General features: G+C 42.4%; 1 protein-coding gene across 1 annotated transcript in view; it reads right to left on the reverse strand.

Annotated features, from left to right (window-relative positions):
• LOC126484191 (cytochrome P450 6k1-like) overlaps positions 1 to 22,818 on the reverse strand; it is an 84,316-nt gene that overhangs the window by 40,989 nt on the left and 20,509 nt on the right. The window contains exon 2 of the mRNA XM_050107603.1: positions 18,336 to 19,235. Coding sequence (XP_049963560.1) covers positions 18,336 to 19,227 — 892 coding nt within the window. The 5' untranslated portion in view covers positions 19,228 to 19,235. The remainder of the gene's footprint in view (positions 1 to 18,335; positions 19,236 to 22,818) is intronic.

The following is a 22,818-nucleotide window of genomic DNA, read 5'->3' on the forward strand; positions in this document are numbered from 1 at the left end:
CATGAAGAAATCAATTTCTTAGTCTGTTCTCATGAACCACGTACAATATCTCGTTAATTTTATGATCAGTTAGTTCTACTGCCTGCTCAACAAGTATAGATTCACTCCCAATATTGGCAATAGAAACACAAAACTGAACGCCATATGAACTCATTCCTGTCACTTTCACTATCATATTTATATCAATGATAACTGATACAGAAGCCGCTTAAGTACTTTCAATTGAGCTGTCTTGCACCAGATGCAGGACAACCTAAAGTAGTGATAATAATTCCAATGCTCCCACAGCATGCCTCCATCTCCTGGCATTCATACTGAGGGGCTGGAAGTGTATGACTTGTACGGTAAGCGCTGGAACTTGGTTTTTAGGAAGTCAGTAGTTCCCCATCATGGATGAGCTTGCAGAGGTGTGGCAGGGAGATATCTAATTGTTGTCCGACGTATCGTCATGAAAAAAGTGTTATTAAATATTCACTTGATTAGACAATTGAGAAAAGAAGAGCAGTCGATCGCAAACTCCTTCGTTTTATTACAGCAGATCTAGATTTTAACTATCACACAGTCATCTGCAGTGCATATACCAAATGTGGCATTAGTGCAAAGCGTCAGATAGTAAACAATATTGGTGGTGTAGAGCGCGCTTGAGTTTAGCATTCACTCATGTGCTGTATTTTTCTCCGCTGTGTATGTTGGACTATCACTGCACACAGTGAGATCATACAGAGTCCAATCTGATTCATTTGATTGGTCAGGAAACTACAACAGAGGAGCTAACGCCCCCATGGCATAAGCTGTACTTGGTGGCCAAGAAGGTGCTGAGGTAGGCAAGCTGCGAGCAGCGCGGTCCAGGCAGTAAAGTGATGGTGTCAGCGAGTTGGGAAGGGCGCTAACGCAAGGCGCATACACTGGCCTGTGTCAGCGTTCACGTAGACTACACTCTGATTCACGAATGACGGGTCCAGAATAGATCCAGGCACGGACGAGGGATGTAGTGTAGGCAGTTCCAATCGACAGTTGCGGTACAAGAATATGGTTTCTTTCTGCTCCAAAAAAGTGTACACCCTTCAAAATTATGTCTCTTGCTCGCTTATCTACAATTCATCACTTAAAACCACCATCAGCCATGATAACTCGCAACAGAAGGAATAAAAATTCACTAAATAACTCGCTACGATCACGTTTAATGCTTGCACTGGCTACAGTGTCCGCAACAGACCACTCAGAGCATTACTGAAAGCTCACTGACTCGAAGAAGGCGTAATGCCTGGCTTGCAGAGAGAGCATAAACTCGAACGCCATCATTATTGACTCCAACTTCACCCACACACCTCAGGGAGGGCGCACTGGAGCCACAGAATCAAAGCGCGGACCCAGAGTGTCTGGAGACTTGTGATGGCAACAGTGCCTGCAGTTGCCAGTGGGGGAGGACAGCAATAGAGTTTGTCTGCACACGCGAAAGTGGCTGAGTGGGTGTAGGGCTCTGGGTTCGAACCGTAACCCACAAGGGTGGGAGGCTGGTCGCTAAGTCAGGAGTATGAGATCTAGCATGAATGGTAGGCCTGTGTCTAGAACGGCCAAGGTCAAGTGGTGGCAGCTTGTAATTTCTTGTAGACTTATAGACTGGCATGGACCTCCTCTCGAAGCTGGTGGTTGGCAGACTGCAGGCATCCGTCTAGATATGAGTAGTATTTATATGAACTTGGCTCATCCCTTGTTTCGTGATCTGTAGCAACAGTGGCTGTGCCTTTCTCCTGTGACAAAGATGAAATCTGCAGGGATATGATTTGTAGTAATTGCCCTGAAGGTGTGGAGGCAGTATTGTCGACTCAGCGGGTTTCTCTTGGTTTAACCATGCCTGGCTGGCCTCTGTCTAATCTGCTTTCATATGCCTCTTGCATTAACGGCGTCATTATTCAGAAATGCCGAGTAAAATAGTTGCTGTGCAACATGCCTCTCCTCTGCAGGCGATCTGACCCACCAGATCACAGTTCATTATACAGTAGCTCTGCAAAGACTTGATATGCATCTTACAGGTTACTCATTATGTAAAGTACATTCAGTTTTTCCTTTACTATAGCTCAGCTAAACTAGAGGCTTTATTTTTCTTTTTATCTAAACGATGTTCTCTATGACTAGCCCGCTAATTATCACTCGTTTTCACCCGTGACCATGACTCCATTGAAACCTCACAAACTTGTAAAGGAACGGTGTCACGTTCTCCCTTGATAAATTTCTTAGGAATTATTTAACAGCGAATGGTGCTACTCAGTTAAATATTCATGCTTGGCAATCTTCTTTGCTTATCACGTGGGTTTTCAACTAATTCTTGGTTACTAATCATTACTTATTACAGGTAACCCAATCTACTATCAACTGATGTACTGTGAGTTTCTAGTGGTGTGTGGGTATTGACTCTTGTCAAAAGGAATTGGACCAGCACATAATCGTGATCAGTCGGTACTGGTTCCCAGTGTCACAACATGATAATATACAAACAGAGTTTGTTCATTAGTCCCACCTCAGATGGTACTTCCTTCCGAACCTTCAAAAGGCCAGCTGGGTACTGCTCCAAAGGCAGCAGTGTACGGTTTAGCTGCGCATGCTCTCCATGATGTATAGCAACCATGTATCCCAACACCTCTACTGGGGCATCCTCTGTGCTTTAAGCCAGTGACTGCAAGAACCTCGCTTTGGAAACTCCTAGGTCCAGCAAATCCAATCAGGTCTGTGTAATGCTCAGGAGTCGGTTCATTTTCCCAACAGCCGTTTCCCCAAACCTCGTTGCCTCCGCCATTAGTCCCACAACGTACATACGTTACACAATATGCTCTGTCACAGGTTTACTAACTGGATAGTGTGATATTCTATTCCAATTTTGTTACTCTCTGCCACTTCTCTTACTCGACCCAGAGTATTATTATGCTCTAAAACCTCGTCGACAGCTGTGATCTCTAATATCATCTTCAGCAGCCTCCCTCCTGCATCTAACTATCCTCTATAATATCTCTGCAAAATATGTGGCATCAAATATATCGCTTGGCGAAATTTCTCCCGCAACCGTCCGTAAGAAATACGTAACCCCTGGTATTACTCTCACACTTCTTCTGGCACTCCCTTTGGCCCTTCTTCAAGGTGCCACTCTGAGAATCCCTCCTCTAGCGTTCACACTTCGCTTCTCACATGCCAGGCATTCTATACCAACCATAATATTTATCGATGATGATTGGGAATTTATTCCTCACTTTGCATGCACTGTGTGTAAGCCTTAACATCTATCGGTTACTAGTGAGAATGGCATCCTCCTGTCTGGATAACAGCACCCTTCCCTTCAATTGTTGGTCCTGCAACGTGCTTACTACTTCTTCTCTGAAGATTTGCAGTGTTGCCGGGACTATAACGTCCGTCATGATCGTCTTTGGTGTTGCCGCAACCCAGGTAAAAGAAGCTGCAATCATTCCTCCCCCTCCCGCTTTCCGAAAGACCCAACGTTGATAATCTGCTTCCATAGATAAAAAAATCAATATGTCATAATACTTCTCTTGTACTCGATAAATCATTACAGTCCACCTCAAAACAAACCAGGCGTGGATAACCCTTAAAATTCCTTAACTAACAAAATAATCCACTAAGCACATATCACACATATGAGATACAATCACTGACAATCCTTCCCTTCCACGTAACAATAAACGTCCGAGACTAGCATTAAAAGTAAAATTTTTTTCATACAGATATGCTGAAATAAAATCCCCCTACGTATTTCAGCAATCCTTACACATATGGAATTTCATGTATGGCTTGCTCTCCACTCTTCCTCTTGTTGCTCGCCTTAGGTGCCAAAATCTGTGACAAAGAGTCCACAGTGCGCTGAAAACGTCGAAGGTGCCTCACATGGACAACAGTTGTCTGTGCAAGCAAATGCAATTTCACATTACTGCTGATGCCTTTTCAATCACTTGGTATGGCCCCTAGCACCGTGATAATTTCTTCTTCTTATACTTTGGGATATATGAATTTGTTGACGTTACTCACAGTCCTACTTGATACCCTAGTAATTTACCTATACGCTTCTCCATCCTCTTCTGATCTTCCAGTGCTTTGATATTTGTCTTTTGCTCGCTTTTCCAGAAATTCTCAACGTCGTTGCAAATTTCCGTACTGCTTTCCTACTCGTATTACATTTTGGTTTGACTACATCAAATGGTAAACGCACATTCCTGCTATACACCACCTTATGCAGCGAAAGGCTCGTGCCAAGATCCCTTTTCGAATTGTATCACAGTCATTATGGTGGCAATTGAAATAATGGCTCGACATCTTACGAGTAATTCGATGGACGTGCTACTTCCGTTACCATGTGGATTTAATGGACTAGTTCTGAGTTCATAAGCCCACAACACAAGGCACAACTGCTACACCAGATCTCACGTGGAGTTGGTAATTTGGTCCATGAGTGTCGTCTCAGAGTTATTTACTTTTACCTTGCTCTCATAACTGAAATGGCGATCATCACAGGGACTCTTTCATAGGGAATGATCAATAATAGTCAGAATATAGTGTTTTGATACTGGCGTCTGACTAACAGATCTAGCAACGTTGGAATGTGGTTATGGCATTTTTTAAACCAAAAAGCATTCGATGACACTAGTAATGACCCTAAGGGACTGTAAGTGCTGCCTTTGTTCGGTCCTCTGGCACTGCTACAAACTGGTGATAACCACTCTTTCGATCTATTTGAGAAAAGTTCTTACAATGCTCTAAGCTACCAGACTTTTCGTAATTTTAGATATCGGTTATGCATGCATCACTGTTTTACTACTTAAGTACTGATAATTGCGACAGAATCTACGCTTCTTCATTCTGTCTGATGAATTCTTAGGTATGAACTTGACCGGTGCTCCCCAGCGACCAGTACTTTGTTACGTCATTGTTCAGTTGTTGGTTAATAAATTCTTGCATATTCGGTTGTAATTGATGGGGCATCATATACGGTTTCCAGTACACAGATCCATTATTTCCAGTAGGAATCCTGTGCCGTGTTAAGGGCGTTGCGAGCAACGGACCATGAGGGCTAAACAGGTCTTCAAATGCTAACAATTCTTCCTTAGCTACCCTCTCTCTATGTTTGCATGTAATGCCTTGCTTATGGCTATAGTTCACACTTGACCAGCCCCGATCGTCTTTGTCTATCACATCTAAATTAGTAACTAACAATCATTTGCGTAAACTAAATTCATTGTTACTGAAACTATCCACACCGATGGAAGTCATTCTCACACCGTTTATTTCCTGTATATATACAATATTGCAACGTATAATACATCACAAAGCCTCCAACACATCATTATCCTCTGGAGGCTCTACCACACACACTTGTTAATAACGACTTTCGTTCCCCCAATCACCCAAGTAATTTCCCAGTGCCTTATAGCGAATTGAGCCTTAATGATTTTGCCTGCATATTAATTGATTTGATCTTTATGACAAACGAAACTTGTGATAATACGTTATTGATGACAGTTTCTTCCAGCTGGAATAATGTCCCTGTGAGTTCCAACATGCATCGCAGAAAGTCAGTTTTAACATGGTGCTTTCATAGGACTGTGCAACACCCTTCACCAACATGGGGCACAACCTTCACACTATCCTGTAACTATTCGCTCCAAACCTGAAACCCAGCAGTGCTCACTGTAGTGACTCCACATCACTACACTCTACTCTATGTAACCTATAATGTGGAAGGTTTAACTGTATTCTAGTGTCCAATAAAAATCAGTCTTTTCTACCAGTTACATCTAGTAAGCAATATTGCACCTCTGGTAGGATTTGAAGTTCCAAGTTGTGATTAATGATACACTCCTGGAAATGGAAAAAAGAACACATTGACACCGGTGTGTCAGACCCACCATACTTGCTCTGGACACTGCGAGAGGGCTGTACAAGCAATGATCACACGCACGGCACAGCGGACACACCAGGAACCGCGGTGTTGGCCGTCGAATGGCGCTAGCTGCGCAGCATTTGTGCACCGCCGCCGTCAGTGTCAGCCAGTTTGCCGTGGCATACGGAGCTCCATCGCAGTCTTTAACACTGGTAGCATGCCGCGACAGTGTGAACGTGAACCGTATGTGCAGTTGACGGACTTTGAGCGAGGGCGTATAGTGGGCATGCGGGAGGCCGGGTGGACGTACCGCCGAATTGCTCAACACGTGGGGCGTGAGGTCTCCACAGTACATCGATGTTGTCTCCAGTGGTCGGCGGAAGGTGCACGTGCCCATCGACCTGGGACCGGACCGCAGCGACGCACGGATGCACGCCAAGACCGTAGGATCCTACGCAGTGCCGTAGGGGACCGCACCGCCACTTCCCAGCGAATTAGGGACACTGTTGCTCCTGGGGTATCGGCGAGGACCATTCGCAACCATCTCCATGAAGCTGGGCTACAGTCCCGCACACCGTTAGGCCGTCTTCCGCTCACGCCCCAACATCGTGCAGCCCGCCTCCAGTGGTGTCGCGACAGGCGTGAATGGAGGGACGAATGGAGACGTGTCGTCTTCAGCGATGAGAGTCGCTTCTGCCTTGGTGCCAATGATGTTCGTATGCGTGTTTGGCGCCGTGCAGGTGGGCGCCACAATCAGGACTGCATACGACCGAGGCACACAGGGCCAACACCCGGCATCATGGTGTGGGGAGCGATCTCCTACACTGGCCGTACACCACTGGTGATCGTTGAGGGGACACTGAATAGTGCACGGTACATCCAAACCGTCATCGAACCCATCGTTCTACAATTCCTAGACCGGCAAGGGAACTTGCTGTTCCAACAGGACAATGCACGTCCGCATGTATCCCGTGCCACCCAACGTGCTCTAGAAGGTGTAAGTCAACTACCCTGGCCAGCAAGATCTCCGGATCTGTCCCCCATTGAGCATGTTTGGGACTGGATGAAGCGTCGTCTCACGCAGTCTGCACGTCCAGCACGAACGCTGGTCCAACTGAGGCACCAGGTGGAAATGGCATGGCAAGCCGTTCCACAGGACTACATCCAGCATCTCTACGATCGTCTCCATGGGAGAATAGCAGCCTGCATTGCTGCGAAAGGTGGATATACACTGTACTAGTGCCGACATTGTGCATGCTCTGTTGCCTGTGTCTATGTGCCTGCGGTTCTGTCAGTGTGATCATGTGATGTATCTGACCCCAGGAATGTGTCAATAAAGTTTCCCCTTCCTGGGACAATGAATTCACGGTGTTCTTATTTCAGTTTCCAGGAGTGTAAATTATTCTACACCTGCCCACTTCGTCTTTTGTTCCTAAAATCCTGCTTCTAGTGTCAAGTTATGCCGCATTTCATACATTGAGCTTGGGGACGCTCCTGCTGGATGTGGCCAAACATGGATATCTGCAACATTTTTTGTCAGTTGAGAAGACATCATTCTCATACATAGCAAATGCCTTTGCTGCCCCATCAAACCCACTTTGGTCATTCGTAATAAGTCTGTCTCTTGGCTGCCATTATACTATCTACAAATGATGACACATCTTTTTTTGACTTTTCTGAAAACAGGAGAAACTAAATTTGCATAAATTGAATCTAATCAAGGAGCAGTCAAACCGGACAAGGCCAAACCCTGTCTCATAGCAGCTAGCCATCTAGACGTCTCTCAATTACTTGTCTTTAATTATGCTACTTTATTCGCCAAGAGACACCCTGTCTCTCTGACTCTAGCATTGTGGAAACCCCATCCACCAAACCACAACGAAAAAAAGGAAAAAAAGAAAATAACAAGAAATAACAACAACAGAAATACACACACACACGCACGCAGAAGCAACTACACTAATTCTTAATTTTACAGCTAGTGATAAGCGACCATGACTCAGTACACTGTTTAGTAAAATGTCCTTAGTGATGACACATGTGACAGCTAACAGGTTCTGACTTAGTATATAGCGTGCTATGGTATAACAGATTGAAATGTGTGCGCCTGACTTTGTACATTCCGGTGTAATCTCCTTTACAATTTCCACTGAACTGTGACAAGTTGGTCAGTTCTTCCAGCTTCAAAAACTCCACCTTCAAGTTTCCGTGACAGTCTCGTTTCTTAACCATTCCTCATGGACACAAAACAAGAGAAGGAAAAGCAGTCAGACGTCTCACCATTCCTTGTACTTGATGCAGTTTTCTTGGGCTAAAGACATGGTCCTGGACCTCACTGCAGATGTCAGTAACCGTATCACTCACCCTTTGCAGGGAGCGAGACTGGTTGACCTCTATGATGGGCAGTGGAACTAAGTTGCGCATGGTCAGGATGTCAGTCTTTCCCTACTGTGGGCGTGGTTGCAGTATAGTGTTTGGTGGATGCCTGGTTATTGTCTGATATATTGTCATGAAAATAGCATTGTTATTCCCTTTGTTGTATAGCAAACTACAACATTCGACAGTGCTCAGTGGAGCCTACACCCTCAAGCCGTACTTGGCTGGCAAGGAGATGCTGAGGTAGGCAAGCGACTTGTTGTCACTGACCAGTTGCAGTATCGCTTAGCCAACATAGCAAAGGAGTTGTCTATCCAACAAGGGTGTTGATACAAGGTATCGACACAAACTTGGTGTAGGGCATGCCGGAGGACATAGAATCATGCCACAGACTGTGAGTTAAAGAGCATTGAGCTCTCATTTAAATTTATGGCGAAAGAATCAGCCTTCAAGAATTATGAAACGAACCCTGTCGTGCAGGACCGGATGCCACAAAGGGCGCAGATTCACCACGAGATGGGGAAACGCAAAGGCGTCTATAGTCTATTGAGGCTTAAGCGCTGTAATGTGCAAGTGAGACAGACTAGAACCTTCGTCATAGGGAAACCCAGTGGAAGGCTTTTGTGCTCAATGAAATGTAGCAGTGTTAAATATGGCGGACCTAAGATTGGCCATAAAGGGAATCATTTGTGAAAACTATTTAATTCTGTAGTAATGCAGGGAATGGAGCCACAGTAATTTTAATCTGCTATCCTCCATAAAATTTCATGGTGATCCCAATAAAACTTGAATGTTGATCATATCTATAATAGTTTAGGATTTACTGTTAAAGTGAAACTAACAAGTTTTGTAACAAAGACCTGAATGCTAAAATCTTAACGCTGTGGACGATCTTAACGATCGACATTCCATATAGAAGCGCATGATTCAAATAACAAACTTTGTAAATATCAACTCTGTAACTTTATTTGTTTCAAAATATAAAGTAAATTTAAATTATCAGTATTTTCAGTTAAGCATCACATCATCATTTCCTCCAAACGAAACACATTGAACGATGACAGCATGACACCTCATTGAATTATTAGGTAATAGAATATTTGTTGTAAAGTTTAGTGCATAATAGTTACTTTCGTTCTTCATTTACTTATCAGAAAGAACGCTGATGCAACGCTACTGGCCTTGACATTCAAAGATAAGAAGGGAATTGCATTTGTTTTATGTAAAAGAATTTAACGTCTGTTATGTTATGGATATAATTGTTACTTTATTTAGAACGTGACAGTGGTCAAGCTTTGATTATTTAAATATGTTAAAATGTAATGTAGAATAAGCTGTAGCCAATCAAATGGACGACTTCGGGAAAGAAAACTGCGCTAGTCAGTTGAGCGAAGATGTTCGGTGCGCGAAAAACGCGGTCGGAGACGGGCAGAGGGCAGTTCTGGTCGAGACACCAAAGGGGACAGTTCGGATGGAGACGCGAAAACGGACAGTTCGGCTGGAGACACCCAAGGGTACAGTTCGGATTGAGACATGAAAGCGGACAGTCGGTCTTCAGGCAGCTAGCAAGTGAAACGACTTAGAAAATTTAGCGTTGTGTAGTATCGCGAGACAGTCTCTGAGCGGAGAGCAGCCGCGCAACTGGTGTGAGCTCTAACTTTTCGCGTAGATAACTTGTATTTCGGGATGAGATTATGAATGATCGAACTGTGTCAAATTGATATGCGCTCGAGTGTAACGGTAACTCTAAATACGACCATTTTCACTATTAGTTTGCTTTCTGAATAAACATTATTCTAACCAAATCGCAACTGTGTGGCCTACATCATTTGTGGGTCGTTAATTTAGCTCCCGGTATTATTATTACTGTTATTATTACTGTATTTCGCAAACTTGGCAACAGCCAGACAATTAAAGCAACGGATCACAAGTGTCTAATTTGGGGCGTGTAATGTGACACGTGCGGTTCCACACCTAGACGAGTTTGAACCAAGACATTTCGACGAAGTGGAACCGCATGAGAGCCCGAACATCTTTGGGATATTAGCTCGCAGGGCGCAGTGTGATTGGAGGCGGCTCGCAGCGACAGTGCCTGTCCACGCAAGCGCAGACAGACAGCAACAGCGTTTCCTGCAAGGATGAAGGATACGAGCAGCTGCAGAGTCTCAGTCTCGAACCAGACACCACAATGGTAGGAGGCCGGCAGCAACAAGGAATACAGGAAAGCGTTGTTTCAATGTGATGGTGGCCAAATTTTGAGTGGAATGCTGCATTATACGCAAAGCTGTTATTTGTGGGGACAAATGGGTAAAGCCTATAGGTTTTATTTAAGAGGTCAAATCAGTTAGTAATGCACATTTGTTTCAATGCATAACATCCCTGCTTTGCCAAAGTCGCTGATGCATTAGCTTCTTGACCCTTGACAGCTGGTTTTGGTGCTGGTGATAACAGAAATTAAGTTACCATCAAAGGCAGGATTAACACCAAACAGGTCCCATCACCATAACTAGTGCCAACTTGCTGAGCTACAACCAAAATCGTCCCCCCTGTGTCACCTGGAGTGAAGGAAGACACACTGAAATGTAAGAACATTAAACTCACATTACATTCATTGTACCTTCTTGTTTAACAACTTTCTGGGTATGCTATTTTTACATGAAGTTACACAGTACATTATGCGTGGTTCTAGTTGTAACACTTACATTTCAATGGGTTACGTATATACTATAAAGGAAATACTGTGAAAGTTATTATGAAACTGTATATCGTTACTGCAGTTCTACCGGAGCTGATTTTTCTCTGAACGAAAATTACTATTAAATTTTGAATTCGGTCTTCCAAAGCGAGACAAGAGAAGTGCTAAAACCTTAGACGAGTTCACTCTTGGTGCACGCAGGGAGAGAGATGTTAGTCTCCGTATAGCCATTGTCTAAGTCAGTCAGTTTCAAAGGATTTCAGTAATATGAAGCAGCGAATACCGAAAAAGGAATATTAAAACGACTCGGATGGAAGGATTTGGAGGCAAGCAGGCCATATTATAGCTTGCTTCGTGATCTAATGATGAGAGGCCAAATTTAATACGACGGGGCTGCTACGCATTGGAAATAACCAAATAGTCATGCTGAGATAAGGCAAAACTTGCTTTGGACAGTATGAATATGTGGAAATCCTCTGACTGGAAGCTCTATACTGTTTTTCAGCTGCAATAATGTTAGATTATTCAACGTTCCTTTCAGTTTCGTAACAGGAAATAAGCTTTCTTTCTTTTTGCTTCATGCATTTAAAAAAGAAAATTTACTTTCATAAGTTTTTGTAAACTTATGACTTTGTTTGAATTAATTTAAATGTGAATTTTACATATAATCCTTCCCTGTTTTGTGATGTTTAGTAAAAACTCTATTTCTGATGTTTAACTGCTATATCTTCTCCAATATGTTAGTCTGACAGTAGCGTTTCAAATTATGTGCAGGGTGATAATTATTGAACAATATGAAAAAAACCTAAATTAGTTACGAACTACAGAGTGCACACGCCTTATTCAACATGTAAACGTCTCTACAGATATGCCGTGTTCGATATGCCTGCCATCATTGGCGATGATGTGGGGCAGACGAATAGTGAAATTCTGAATGACCTTTTTGAGTGTCAGAACATCTACATCTTCATTTATTTATTTATTTATTTATTTATTTATTGTTCCGTGGGACCACATTTAGGAGAAGTCTCCATGGTCATGGAACGAGTCAATACATGAAATTATAACACGATTGTAGAAACAGATAAAATGAAATATAAGAAACATATTCAGGCGACAAGTCGTTAGTTTAAATAAAGAAAATCAAGAATGTAACACTGGAATTTGCTTTATTTTTTTTTTATCTCATCCAAGAGCTCCTCGACAGAATAGAAGGAGTGAGCCATGAGGAAACTCTTCAGTTTAGACTTAAAAGTGTTTGGGCTACTGCTAAGATTTTTGAGTTCTTGTGGTAGCTTATTGAAAATGGATGCAGCAGAATACTGCACTCCTTTCTGCACAAGAGTCAAGGAAGTGCATTCCACATGCAGATTTGATTTCTGCCTAGTATTAACTGAGTGAAAGCTGCTAACTCTTGGGAATAAGCTAATATTGCTAACAACAAACGACATTAAAGAAAATACATACTGTGAGGGCAATGTCAAAATTCCCAGACTATTGAAAAGGGGTCGACAAGAGGTTTTCGAACTTACACCATACATAGCTCGAACAGCCCGTTTTTGAGCCAAAAATACCCTTTTTGAATCAGAAGAATTACCCCAAAAAATAATACCATATGACATAAGCGTATGAAAATATGCGAAGTATACTACTTTTCGTGTTGAAATGTCACTTATTTCAGATACTGTTCTAATGGTAAATAAAGCGGCATTTAGTTTCTGAACAAGATCCTGAACATGGGCTTTCCACAACAGCTCACTATCTATCCGTACGCCTAGGAACTTGAACTGTTCCGTCTCGCTTATAACATGCCCATTCTGTCTGATTAAAATGTCAGTTCTTGTTGAATTGTGGGTTAGAAACTGTAAAAACTGAGTCTTACTGTGATTTAGCATCAAATTATTTTCCACAAGCCACGAACTTATATCATGAACTACATTATTTGATAATGTTTCAATATTACACACAAGATCCTTCACTACCAAGGTGGTGTCATCAGCAAACAGAAATATTTTTGAATCACCTGTAATACTAGAAGGCATATCATTTACATAAATAAGGAACAGCAGTGGCCCCAGCACCGACCCTTGGGGAACGCCCCATTTAACAGTGCCCCATTGGCACTGAACATCATTACCACTCTCAATATTGCGGAGGATTACCTTCTGCTTTCTGTTCTTAAAGTAGGAGGCGAACCAATTGTAAGCTACTCCCCTTACTCCATAATGTTCCAACTTCTGCAGTAATATTTTGTGGTCAACACAGTCAAAAGCCTTCGTTAAATCAAAGAAAACACCTAACGTTCGCAACCTTTTATTTAATCCGTCCAAAACCTCACAGAGAAAAGAGACTATAGCATTTTCAGTTGTTAAGCCATTTCTAAAACCAAACTGTACATTTGACAGCAAATTATGTGAATTTAAATGCTGCAGTAACCTTGTATATACAACCCTCTCGATAACTTTAGCAAACACCGATGGCATAGAAATAGGTCTATAATTGTCAACATTATCCCTGTCTCCCTTTTTATAAAGTGGCTTCACTACCGAGTACTTTAATCGGTCAGGAAACCGACCACTCCTAAAGGAAAAGTTACAGATATGGCTAAGTACTGAGCTAACATACGTGGAACAATACTTCAGTATTCTGCTAGATACCCCGTCATATCCATGAGAGTTCTTGGTCTTTAGTGATTTAATTATTAACTCAATCTCCCTCTTGTCAGTATCATGGAGGAGCATTTCAGGTAACAGTCTCGGAACACTTTTTTCTAAGAGCGCTATATGATTCCCTGTTGGGACTAGGTTTCTATTTAGTTCACCTGCTATATTCAGAAAGTGATTATTAAGTACTGTACATATATGCGACTTATCAGTAACACGGACATCCCCACTACGCACTGATTCTATATTCTCGACCTGTCTCTGCAGACCAGCCACTTCCTTTACGACTGACCATACGGTTTTAATTTTATCCTGAGACTTAGCTATTCTATCTGCATACCACATACTTTTTGCCTTCCTAATAACTTTTTTAAGCACCTTACAATACTGTTTGTAATGGGCTGCTGCATTTAGATTTTGACTGTTTCTAACGTTTTGATATAATTGCCACTTTGTTCTACAAGATATTCTTATCCCTTTAGTCAGCCACCCAGGCTGCCTGTTTGTGCTAGTACCCTGTTTTGAACGTTCTAACGGAAAGCAACTTTCAAAGAGCACGAGAAAAGTCTTGAGGAAAGCATTATATTTATCGTCTACTGTATCAGCACTATAAACATCTTGCCACTCTTGTTCCTTGATAAGGTTTAAAAAAGTCTGTACAGCAACTGGATCAGCTTTCCTAAAAAGTTGGTAACTATATTTAACATGTGTTGCAGCACAAAAATCTTTTAGACTTAAAATTTGTGCATCATGATCTGAAAGGCCATTCACCTTTTTTGCTAACAGAATGCCCTTCTAATAATGATGAATGAACAAAAATATTGTCTATTGTTGTTCTACTGTTCCCTTGCACTCTCGTTGGAAAGAATACGGTTTGCATAAGATTATATGAATTAAGGAGGTCTACCAGCATCCTTTTCCTTGCACAATCACTTATATAATTAATATTGAAGTCACCACATATAACTAACTTTTTGTATTTCCTATAAAGTGAACCAAGAACCTCCTCTAGCTTTAGCAAAAATGTTGTGAAATCGGAGTCTGGGGATCTATAAATAACAACAGTAAGAAGTTTAGCTCCACTAAATTTAACCACACCTGCACAACATTCAAACACCTTTTCAGTGCAGTACTTTGAAACATCAATTGACTCAAATGGGATACCGTTTTTCACATACATGGCTACTCCCCCACACCGCTAAGACCACCTCATCTACATGAATACTCTGCGAATCATATTTAGGTGGCTGGCAAAGGGTTCTTCGAACCACATTCACAACTCCCTATTGTTCCAATCTCGTATAGCGCGCGGAAAGATCGAACACCTATATCTTTCCGTACGAGCTCCGATTTCCTTTATTTTATCTTGGTGATCGTTTCTACTTTCTACCTATGTAGGTCGGTGTCCACAAAATATTTTCGCATTCGGAGGAGAAAGTCGGTAATTGGAATTTCGTGAGAAGATTCCGTCGCAACTAAAAATGCCTTCCTTTTAATAATGTCCAGCCCAAATCCTGTACATTTCAGTGACACTCTCTGCCCTATTTCGCGATAATACGAAACGTGCTGACCTTCGTTGAACTTTTTCGATGTAATCCGTCAGTCCTGTCTGGTAAGGATACCACACCGCGCAGCAGTATTCTAAAAGAGGACAGAAAGCGTAGTGTAGGCAGTCTCGTTAATAAATCTGTTACATTTTTTAAGTGTCCTGCCAATAAAACGCAGTCTTTGGTGTGCCTTCCCCACAACATTTTCTATGTATTCCTTCCAATTTAAGTTGTTCGTAATTGTAATTCCTAGGTATTTAGTAGGATTTACGGCCTTTATATTTGACTGATTTATCGTGTAACCGAAGTTTAACGGATTCCTTTTAGCACTCATGTGGATGACCTCACACATTTCGTTATTTAGGGTCATCTGCCAATTTTCGCACCATTAGATACCTTTTCTAAATCGTTTTGCAGTTTGTTTTGATCTTCTGATGACTTTTTTAGTCGATAATCGACAGTGTCATCTGCTAACAACCTAAGACGGCTGCTGAGATTGTCTCCCAAATCTATTATGTAGATATGGAAAAGCAAAGGGCCTAGAACACTACCTTGTGGAAAGTCAGAAATCACTTCTGTTTTACTCGATGACTTTCCGGCAATCGATGCTGTCGATGACCTCCTGATGACTATTTTCAGCTCAGCAATGGTTTTGCGGTTATTGCCGTACACATTTTCTTTAATATAGCCGAATAAAAAGAGTCGCATGTGTTCATATTCACAGAACATTGTGGCCAATGGAGGCCCATGCTAGTGGCCTCTGGGCATCCCAGAACAGAATTTGGTCCCCAAAGTGCTCCTCCAGGACTTCAAACACTCTCCTGTTCGATGCGGTCGAGCTCCATCTTGCAGGAATCGTATCTTGTCGAAAGCGGGGTTACTTAGAACAATGGGGATGAAATCATCTTCCAAATCCTTAACATATCGTTCGGTAGTCAACGTGCCATCAAGGAATATCGCACCGATTATTACGTAACTGTGCATTGCACGCCACACACTCTTCGTGGGTGAAGAGACTTCTCGATCGCGGAATGAGTGTTCTCAGGCCCCCAAATGGGCCAATTTTGCTTATTGACGAACCCTTCCAAATGAAACTGGGCTTCGTTGCTAAACAAAAGGATATTCACTTCAAAGTCCTGTTCGTCATTTCTGTGGACAATAGTGTTCGCGAAACACAAGCGCTGTTCCATGGCCCTGGGGCTTAATGGCAGATGGATTTCATTCTCGTACGGGAAGAGATGCAGGACTTCAATAACAATTTGTCGCAGTGTCTCCCAGCTTATTCCCACCTGTCGTGCTGCTCATCTGATCGATTTTCTGGGGCTGATTTGAAACGCAGCACGTGTTTCTCGATGTTTCCTGGCGCTTTCAGCCTTTTTGACGACCGACATTGCCAACAATGTCGTCATGAACACTACCCGCTCTCTCAAACTTGCGAATCAAATTCTTGGTTGTTAGCATATTTGGACTTGTTGTCTTCATTTTAAACTCGGTCGCAAACTTCCTTTCAGCCGCAGTTCGGCTGTTATTGCTCGCATAGTGTGCCTTCATAAGCGCTATAAGCTCGGTCGCACTGCACCGTAACGTTTGCACGTGCAAATGGCCGACAACAACAAGACGCATGCGCATACTAGTTCCCATCATTCGCCGCGGCCAGCTGTGCAGTTTGAATGGCCTAACGCAAACCGTTCAGAAGTTATGACGATTTTATTTCATACACTTCAATAATTGTCACCCTTTAGATTTAAGATGACGACTGCAGTAAATACCAACGTTGTTAGTTCATGTCTAGTTACGAATAAAATATTAAAGTTATAAGTTACAGTAATATTATCTTGAATGCTTTCATAAAATGAATTCTCCTATCTGTTGCAGTTTCAGGCACATTTTCTGCTTTGTAGTGTTGTACTCAGTACAGTAATATGTAGAAGTTTAGATAAGTTTTGTAATGAGAAAAGTTATTTCGTACAGATGTAAACGAAGGAAACTATTTCTTGGTTTAACATCCTGGTCTTTACGAAAGTAGAAAAGCTGTATGAAAGAAAATACTGGTAATCATTTGGCTGAAATGTAAAACACATAGTTGCCCTACTCTAACTGGTAGCAGATATTAACAAGTAGAGCTTCTAGAGATGTGTTACACCAGTCCCCGCCTGAGTTGTAGTCCAAGTCTTGGCGCTGCATTTCCGATAAGAAACATCATCCATAACTCAAGTAACCAGAGAAAATATTAGTGTTAACATGCTTTAGAAACGACTGTCACCTATTAGAATGTTTGTTGGAGTAACAATAGTCTTGAAAGTAACAAAAGAAGTTTTTCAGGCCTTGATTTGTTAATTAAGACTGCTTTTGATTTTGTGTTTTGTAAGTAACTGCATCGAAAATTGGTTTTCATCTTAGATGACTAAGTCCCTTTACATAGTTGCTACCCATTCATTCTTTACACTTAACTTAATAATATAAGTTAGTATTTTGTTAAACATGGTGTTAGATTGGACTGTACAATTAATGTCAGGCAACAAATGTTTCATAACTATTGTGGTTACATTCGGTCAGGTCAGAAATTCTGAATCAAGTTTAAACCCAAGAAACAATAATAAAGGCAATACAAGTAAAAAAAGAAAAAAATGTAAGCTACTGATGACAGCGAACAATAGCAATATGGCTCATGATAGATCTCTCATAGTCTATCCGACAATGAAGAAAGATTCTACATGACTATTTTAAAATGGATCTATACCTCCAACTACTTATTCCTACTAAGAGGTGTAGAGTGCATCGGTGATGGAGAAGGGGGAGATAACATGAAGCCAGCATACTGGTATTAGATTGCTCTAAAAGTATGAAAACCTGGTGGACAATCATATTTCAGAAACTGTGACTTTTCAGGGACTGATATGAAGTTAAATTCTTTTAGGTGGCCACTTCTATACTAGGAGTGAGAATTATTACCGTTTTAGAAGAAGAAATGTGGCATGTGTATTGTCTGGGTAATCAACAATATTAATTCCAATGATGTTAAATCAGATATTTGTTGCATATTATGTGCACCAGAACAGAATAATGATATCTTGACATGGTGCAAGAGCATTTAAGGATGACAGTCTAGATAATGAGAGATATAACATTTAAATTTATTTTTAACATCATTGACACTGAGAAACAGGACTTACCTTCCTCATTCTTCTGCCGTACAATTAAGAAGCTGTCGTCGACGTATCCTTTGTTCTTCAGCTGAATCATCAGCTGTAAGAAGTCCTTCCTGATGATGCCTGTCTCCTCTCGGTGTTTGACTGTGTCCTTGACGACGCGTGTGAAGTACTCTGCGACATCCTTTGGCGTGAAGGGTACAGGCAGCAGTTTGCGCAGTTTGGGATTAGAGAGGCCCAGAGACAGGGTCAGGAAGGTACGCAGGGATGGCTTGAAGAAGCGCCGCCCCCACTGACGGAACTCCGCCTCGGGGTTGTGCTGACTGTCGATATCGATTCCGAAAGCGCAGGATGCGATGACGTCAGTAGTGTAGCGGGCAACCAGCTCGCGGACTTCCACAACACTGCCCACAGGTGTGACATCAACCAGAATGCGTGCATTGTCGCGCACTATACTGAACATGGCGCGCATTTTTCCCGACGTGAATGTGGGTGTCAGTTTCTGGCGCAGAGACCGCCACTTGGAGCCACCGAGGAGGAAAAGGTGTACTGACAGGGGATCTGTTTCCTCGTCGATGTAGATGCCCCGGTCGGGAAAGTGGTTGAAATCCTTTACTAGGATCGTTTTGATCAACTCTGGATCCCGCACAACGAGGACAGGGTAGTTTAATGCGTAAATACCGACGACATCCTTGCCATCTGTTTCTAAATAGATGTCCCGCAGGTCCTCGCTAGGGTTCTTCCTCATTAGCGTCGTGTTACAGGCATTTCCTAGCGGGAAAGTTGGCTCTAGATATGGCAAACCTTTCTTCTTCCAGTATGTATAATTGATTTTAAATTTGACATAAAGTATCGCGAAAATAGTTGTCAGGAGAGCCAACATTTCAGTCCCCCATGAATCGAAGAAGATAGCCATTTTGATTCCTAGACAAACGAAAAAAAGAATAGAACATTAGTCTGATAGCACGTAATTCCTTATATGCTTTGCTGCATTGTTCAGGCCCTTGACTACCACACTTTAGAAACAACACTAAAGTGAACTGTACGATACGAACAGAATAAAGAACAGGTGTTACCTATCCCAGTTCTTCATGTCTCTTTCAGCACTTTAATTCCACTATAACTTAGCTTTCAAACATCCGAAAAGAAATATGAAGCTGATTCCTATGAAGTTCTCTTTCCTTTTGTACCTGATGTCGTCTGGATAAACTGATGTATTCTAATACATGTGGAGTGATAGATGTTGTGAGAGAAGCCAATTTGTTGAGTAGATACGTTGATACAGTAGATGAAGCAGATCTACTATGCTGTTTTCAGTCTAGATTGTTGCAAGAAATTTGTTAAGATTAAGGGACGTTCTTACACAAGTGCGCTTGCCACGCGAGACTGGTCACAGGATTAGGAACAGTGCCATTGTTTAATATAACTGCTTCTAAACTGGTAGTATCTATATCGTTCAATATAGATTTTACATAATTATATCCTTTATCACATATTCACGTTTCAGAAGTAACAAATTCTCTTTACTGTCCATACATTTCTTGGGACAAAGTATCAGGTACACCGAGTGGCCACGCGGTTTGAGGCGCCATTCACGGATTGTGCGGCCCCTCCTGCCGGAGGCTCGAGTCCTCCCTCGAGGATGGGTGTTAGTTTAAGTCAGTTTAAGCAGTGTGTAAGTATAGGGACACATGACCTCAGCAGGTTGGTGCCTTAGGAATTCACACACACACACACACACACACACACACACACAAAGTACCTGCTTTCTGCCACACTTTAAAGTGGAAACATAAATAAATACTTGACTTTTATTTGGTTTACTTTTATTATTCCCTTCAGAACCGTCCTGCATCAGTTCGTTTTTTTCTTCTTTTTTAGGGAGCAAAGACAACTGAGGTAATAGACGCCCTTGACATAAGACCACTAACAAGTAAAAGAAGTTAAAAGTGACTACACACGTAGCCCAATAGGCAAACGGAAAGAGAACTAAAAACAAGGACTTCCTCTGAGAGAAAGATCCACAAAATACGCTGTACAGACAGCAGAGGTCCCGAACCAAATATTAAATGTCCTTCGCGTCGCTCGCTAAAACTGCCGGTAACTCGGACGGTAAACATACAGTGGAACGTAAGCGGTTAAAAAAAGGGCCTTCGGTCAAGAAATGGCGAACTCTCAAATGTCGATGAAAATGAGCACAAAGTGGTGGTGTATCACCAGTTAATAAATGGCGATGGCTATAAAGGCAGCACCCAATACACAACCTAGCTAAAAATGTTCCCCTCGCGACGAGAGACCCAAGAGAAGATTGGCCATGTCGCTGGGAGAGGATAAACTCCATCAAGCTTGTTCCAATGAAGAGAAGACCATTTGTGATAAACCTTACACATATTCCCGTCAGCCACATGCAGACAATATATGGTAACAGGCATTTAACGATCTAGGAGGCACATTGGCATATAAAATACTCCAAATAAAAATGTAGATCAATTTTTGCAAGTTTAGATCCATTGTTGTGGCTGGACAAAGAGCAATTTCTTAATTGTGCTTCAGCTGCAGTGAAGATAAGTTTTGACTATTTTCAAACACCTGTAGCACGTCTGTGAGACGTTTGAAAGTGAGTGTGTCAAGTTTGGAGTGCAAAATACACAGCGCGCGTGGTATGTAAGTAGAAGTTGACCTTTTTACTTTTTCTATGAGGGGTATTCAAGAAATAATGCAACGCATCCTTCATCTCGGCCAATTGCGGAATCCGTTGAAGGACTTGGGGAATACTATGGCTTCAGCTCCTGAAGTTTGGTGTTGTGCTAGGTGGCAGCACTATACATAGCTTTCAAAATGGCGACTGTAAACAAGGTGCGTCCCAAGCAGAGCGCGGTCACTGAATTTTTTTTTGGTGGAAAACCAAAGCACCGCAAATAATCATGGGCGCTTGAGGAATTTCTACGGTGACCTGGCAGTGAACAAAAGCACGTTGAATCGCTGGGCGAATTAATCCTCTCCCAACGACTTGGCCGACTTTCTCTTGGGCCTGTCGTCGCGAGGGCAACATTTTTAGCTGGGATGTGTATGGGGCGCTGTCTTTATAGCCATCGCCATTTATTAACTGGTGATACCCCACTATTTTGTGCTCATTGTCATCGACATTTCAGAGTTCGCCATTTCCTGGCCGAACGCCCTTTCTTTAGCCGCTTACGTTCCACTGTATATGTACCATCCGAGTTACCGGCAGTTTTAGCGAGCGACGCGAAGGACATTTAATATTTGGTTCGGGACCTCTGCTGTCTCTACAGCGTATTTTGTGGATCTTTGTCCCATAGGAAGTCTTTGTTTTTAGCTCTCTTTTACTTGTTAATAGTCTTATGTCAAGGGCACCTATGACCTCAGTTGTCTTTGCTCCCTAAAAAAGAAGAAAAAAACGAACTGATGCAGAACGCTTCTGAAGGGAATTATAAAAGTAAACCAAATAAAAGTCAAGTATTTATTTATGTTTCCACTTTAAAGTGTGGCAGAAAGTAGGTACTTGTGTGTGTGTGTGTGTGTGTGTGTGTGTGTGTGTGTGTGTGAGTGAATTCCTGAGGCAGCAACCTGCTGAGGTCATCTGTCCCTATACTTACACACTGCTTAAACTGACTTAATCTAACTTATGCTAAGAACATCACACACACACACCCATCCTCGAGGGAGAACTCGAGCCTTCGGCAGGAGGGGTGGCGCAATCCGTGACATGGCGCCTCAAACCACGCGGCCACTCAGCGTGCCTGATACTTTGTCCCAAGAAATTTATGGAAAGTAAACAGAACTGCTTACTTCTGCAACGTGAATATGTGATAAAGGACACAATTATCTAAGATCTATATTGAACGATGTAGATACTACCAGTTTAGAAGCAGTTATATTAAACAGTGGCACTGTTTCTAATCAGAATAAGGTCGTGCAAATCTGCCCCACCTCTCGCGTGGTAAGTGGCCACACGCAGCTGTGACGACTGTAGTCTTGGAACGTGCGGACACTCCAATTGGAGGTGTTCGACGGATCATAATCAACCACCTCGCTGCACAGCTGGACGTTTCTGATGGTAGTGCTGACGCAGTCGTCCACCAGTTGGGGTACACATAGCTGAGTGCCCGCTGGGTTCCTCGCCGCCTAACAGACGACCGTAAAGAGCACCGAAGGACCATCTGTGCGGTAATGCTTGCGCTTTACGAAGTTTATAGTGACAATTATTATCGAACATCGTCACAGGCAATGAAAGATTGGTTCATCACTTCGAACTGGAAATAAAACGACAATCCATAGAGTGGCGCCACACCACCTCTCCTCCGAGGGAGGTAGTCATGGCGACGACCCTCTAGGACTCTTAAGGAATTATTCTGTTGGATGTCCTCCCTTACGGAGCAACGTTCATTTTTGAAGTTTGCTTAGCCACCCTTAGGAAACTAAAGAAACAACTTCAGTGTGTTTGTCGCCACAAAAATGAACAATAACTTCTCTTTTTCCATGACTA

Source organism: Schistocerca serialis, chromosome 6 (genome assembly GCF_023864345.2).
Source record: "Schistocerca serialis cubense isolate TAMUIC-IGC-003099 chromosome 6, iqSchSeri2.2, whole genome shotgun sequence".
Taxonomy (NCBI): Eukaryota; Metazoa; Arthropoda; class Insecta; order Orthoptera; family Acrididae; genus Schistocerca; species Schistocerca serialis.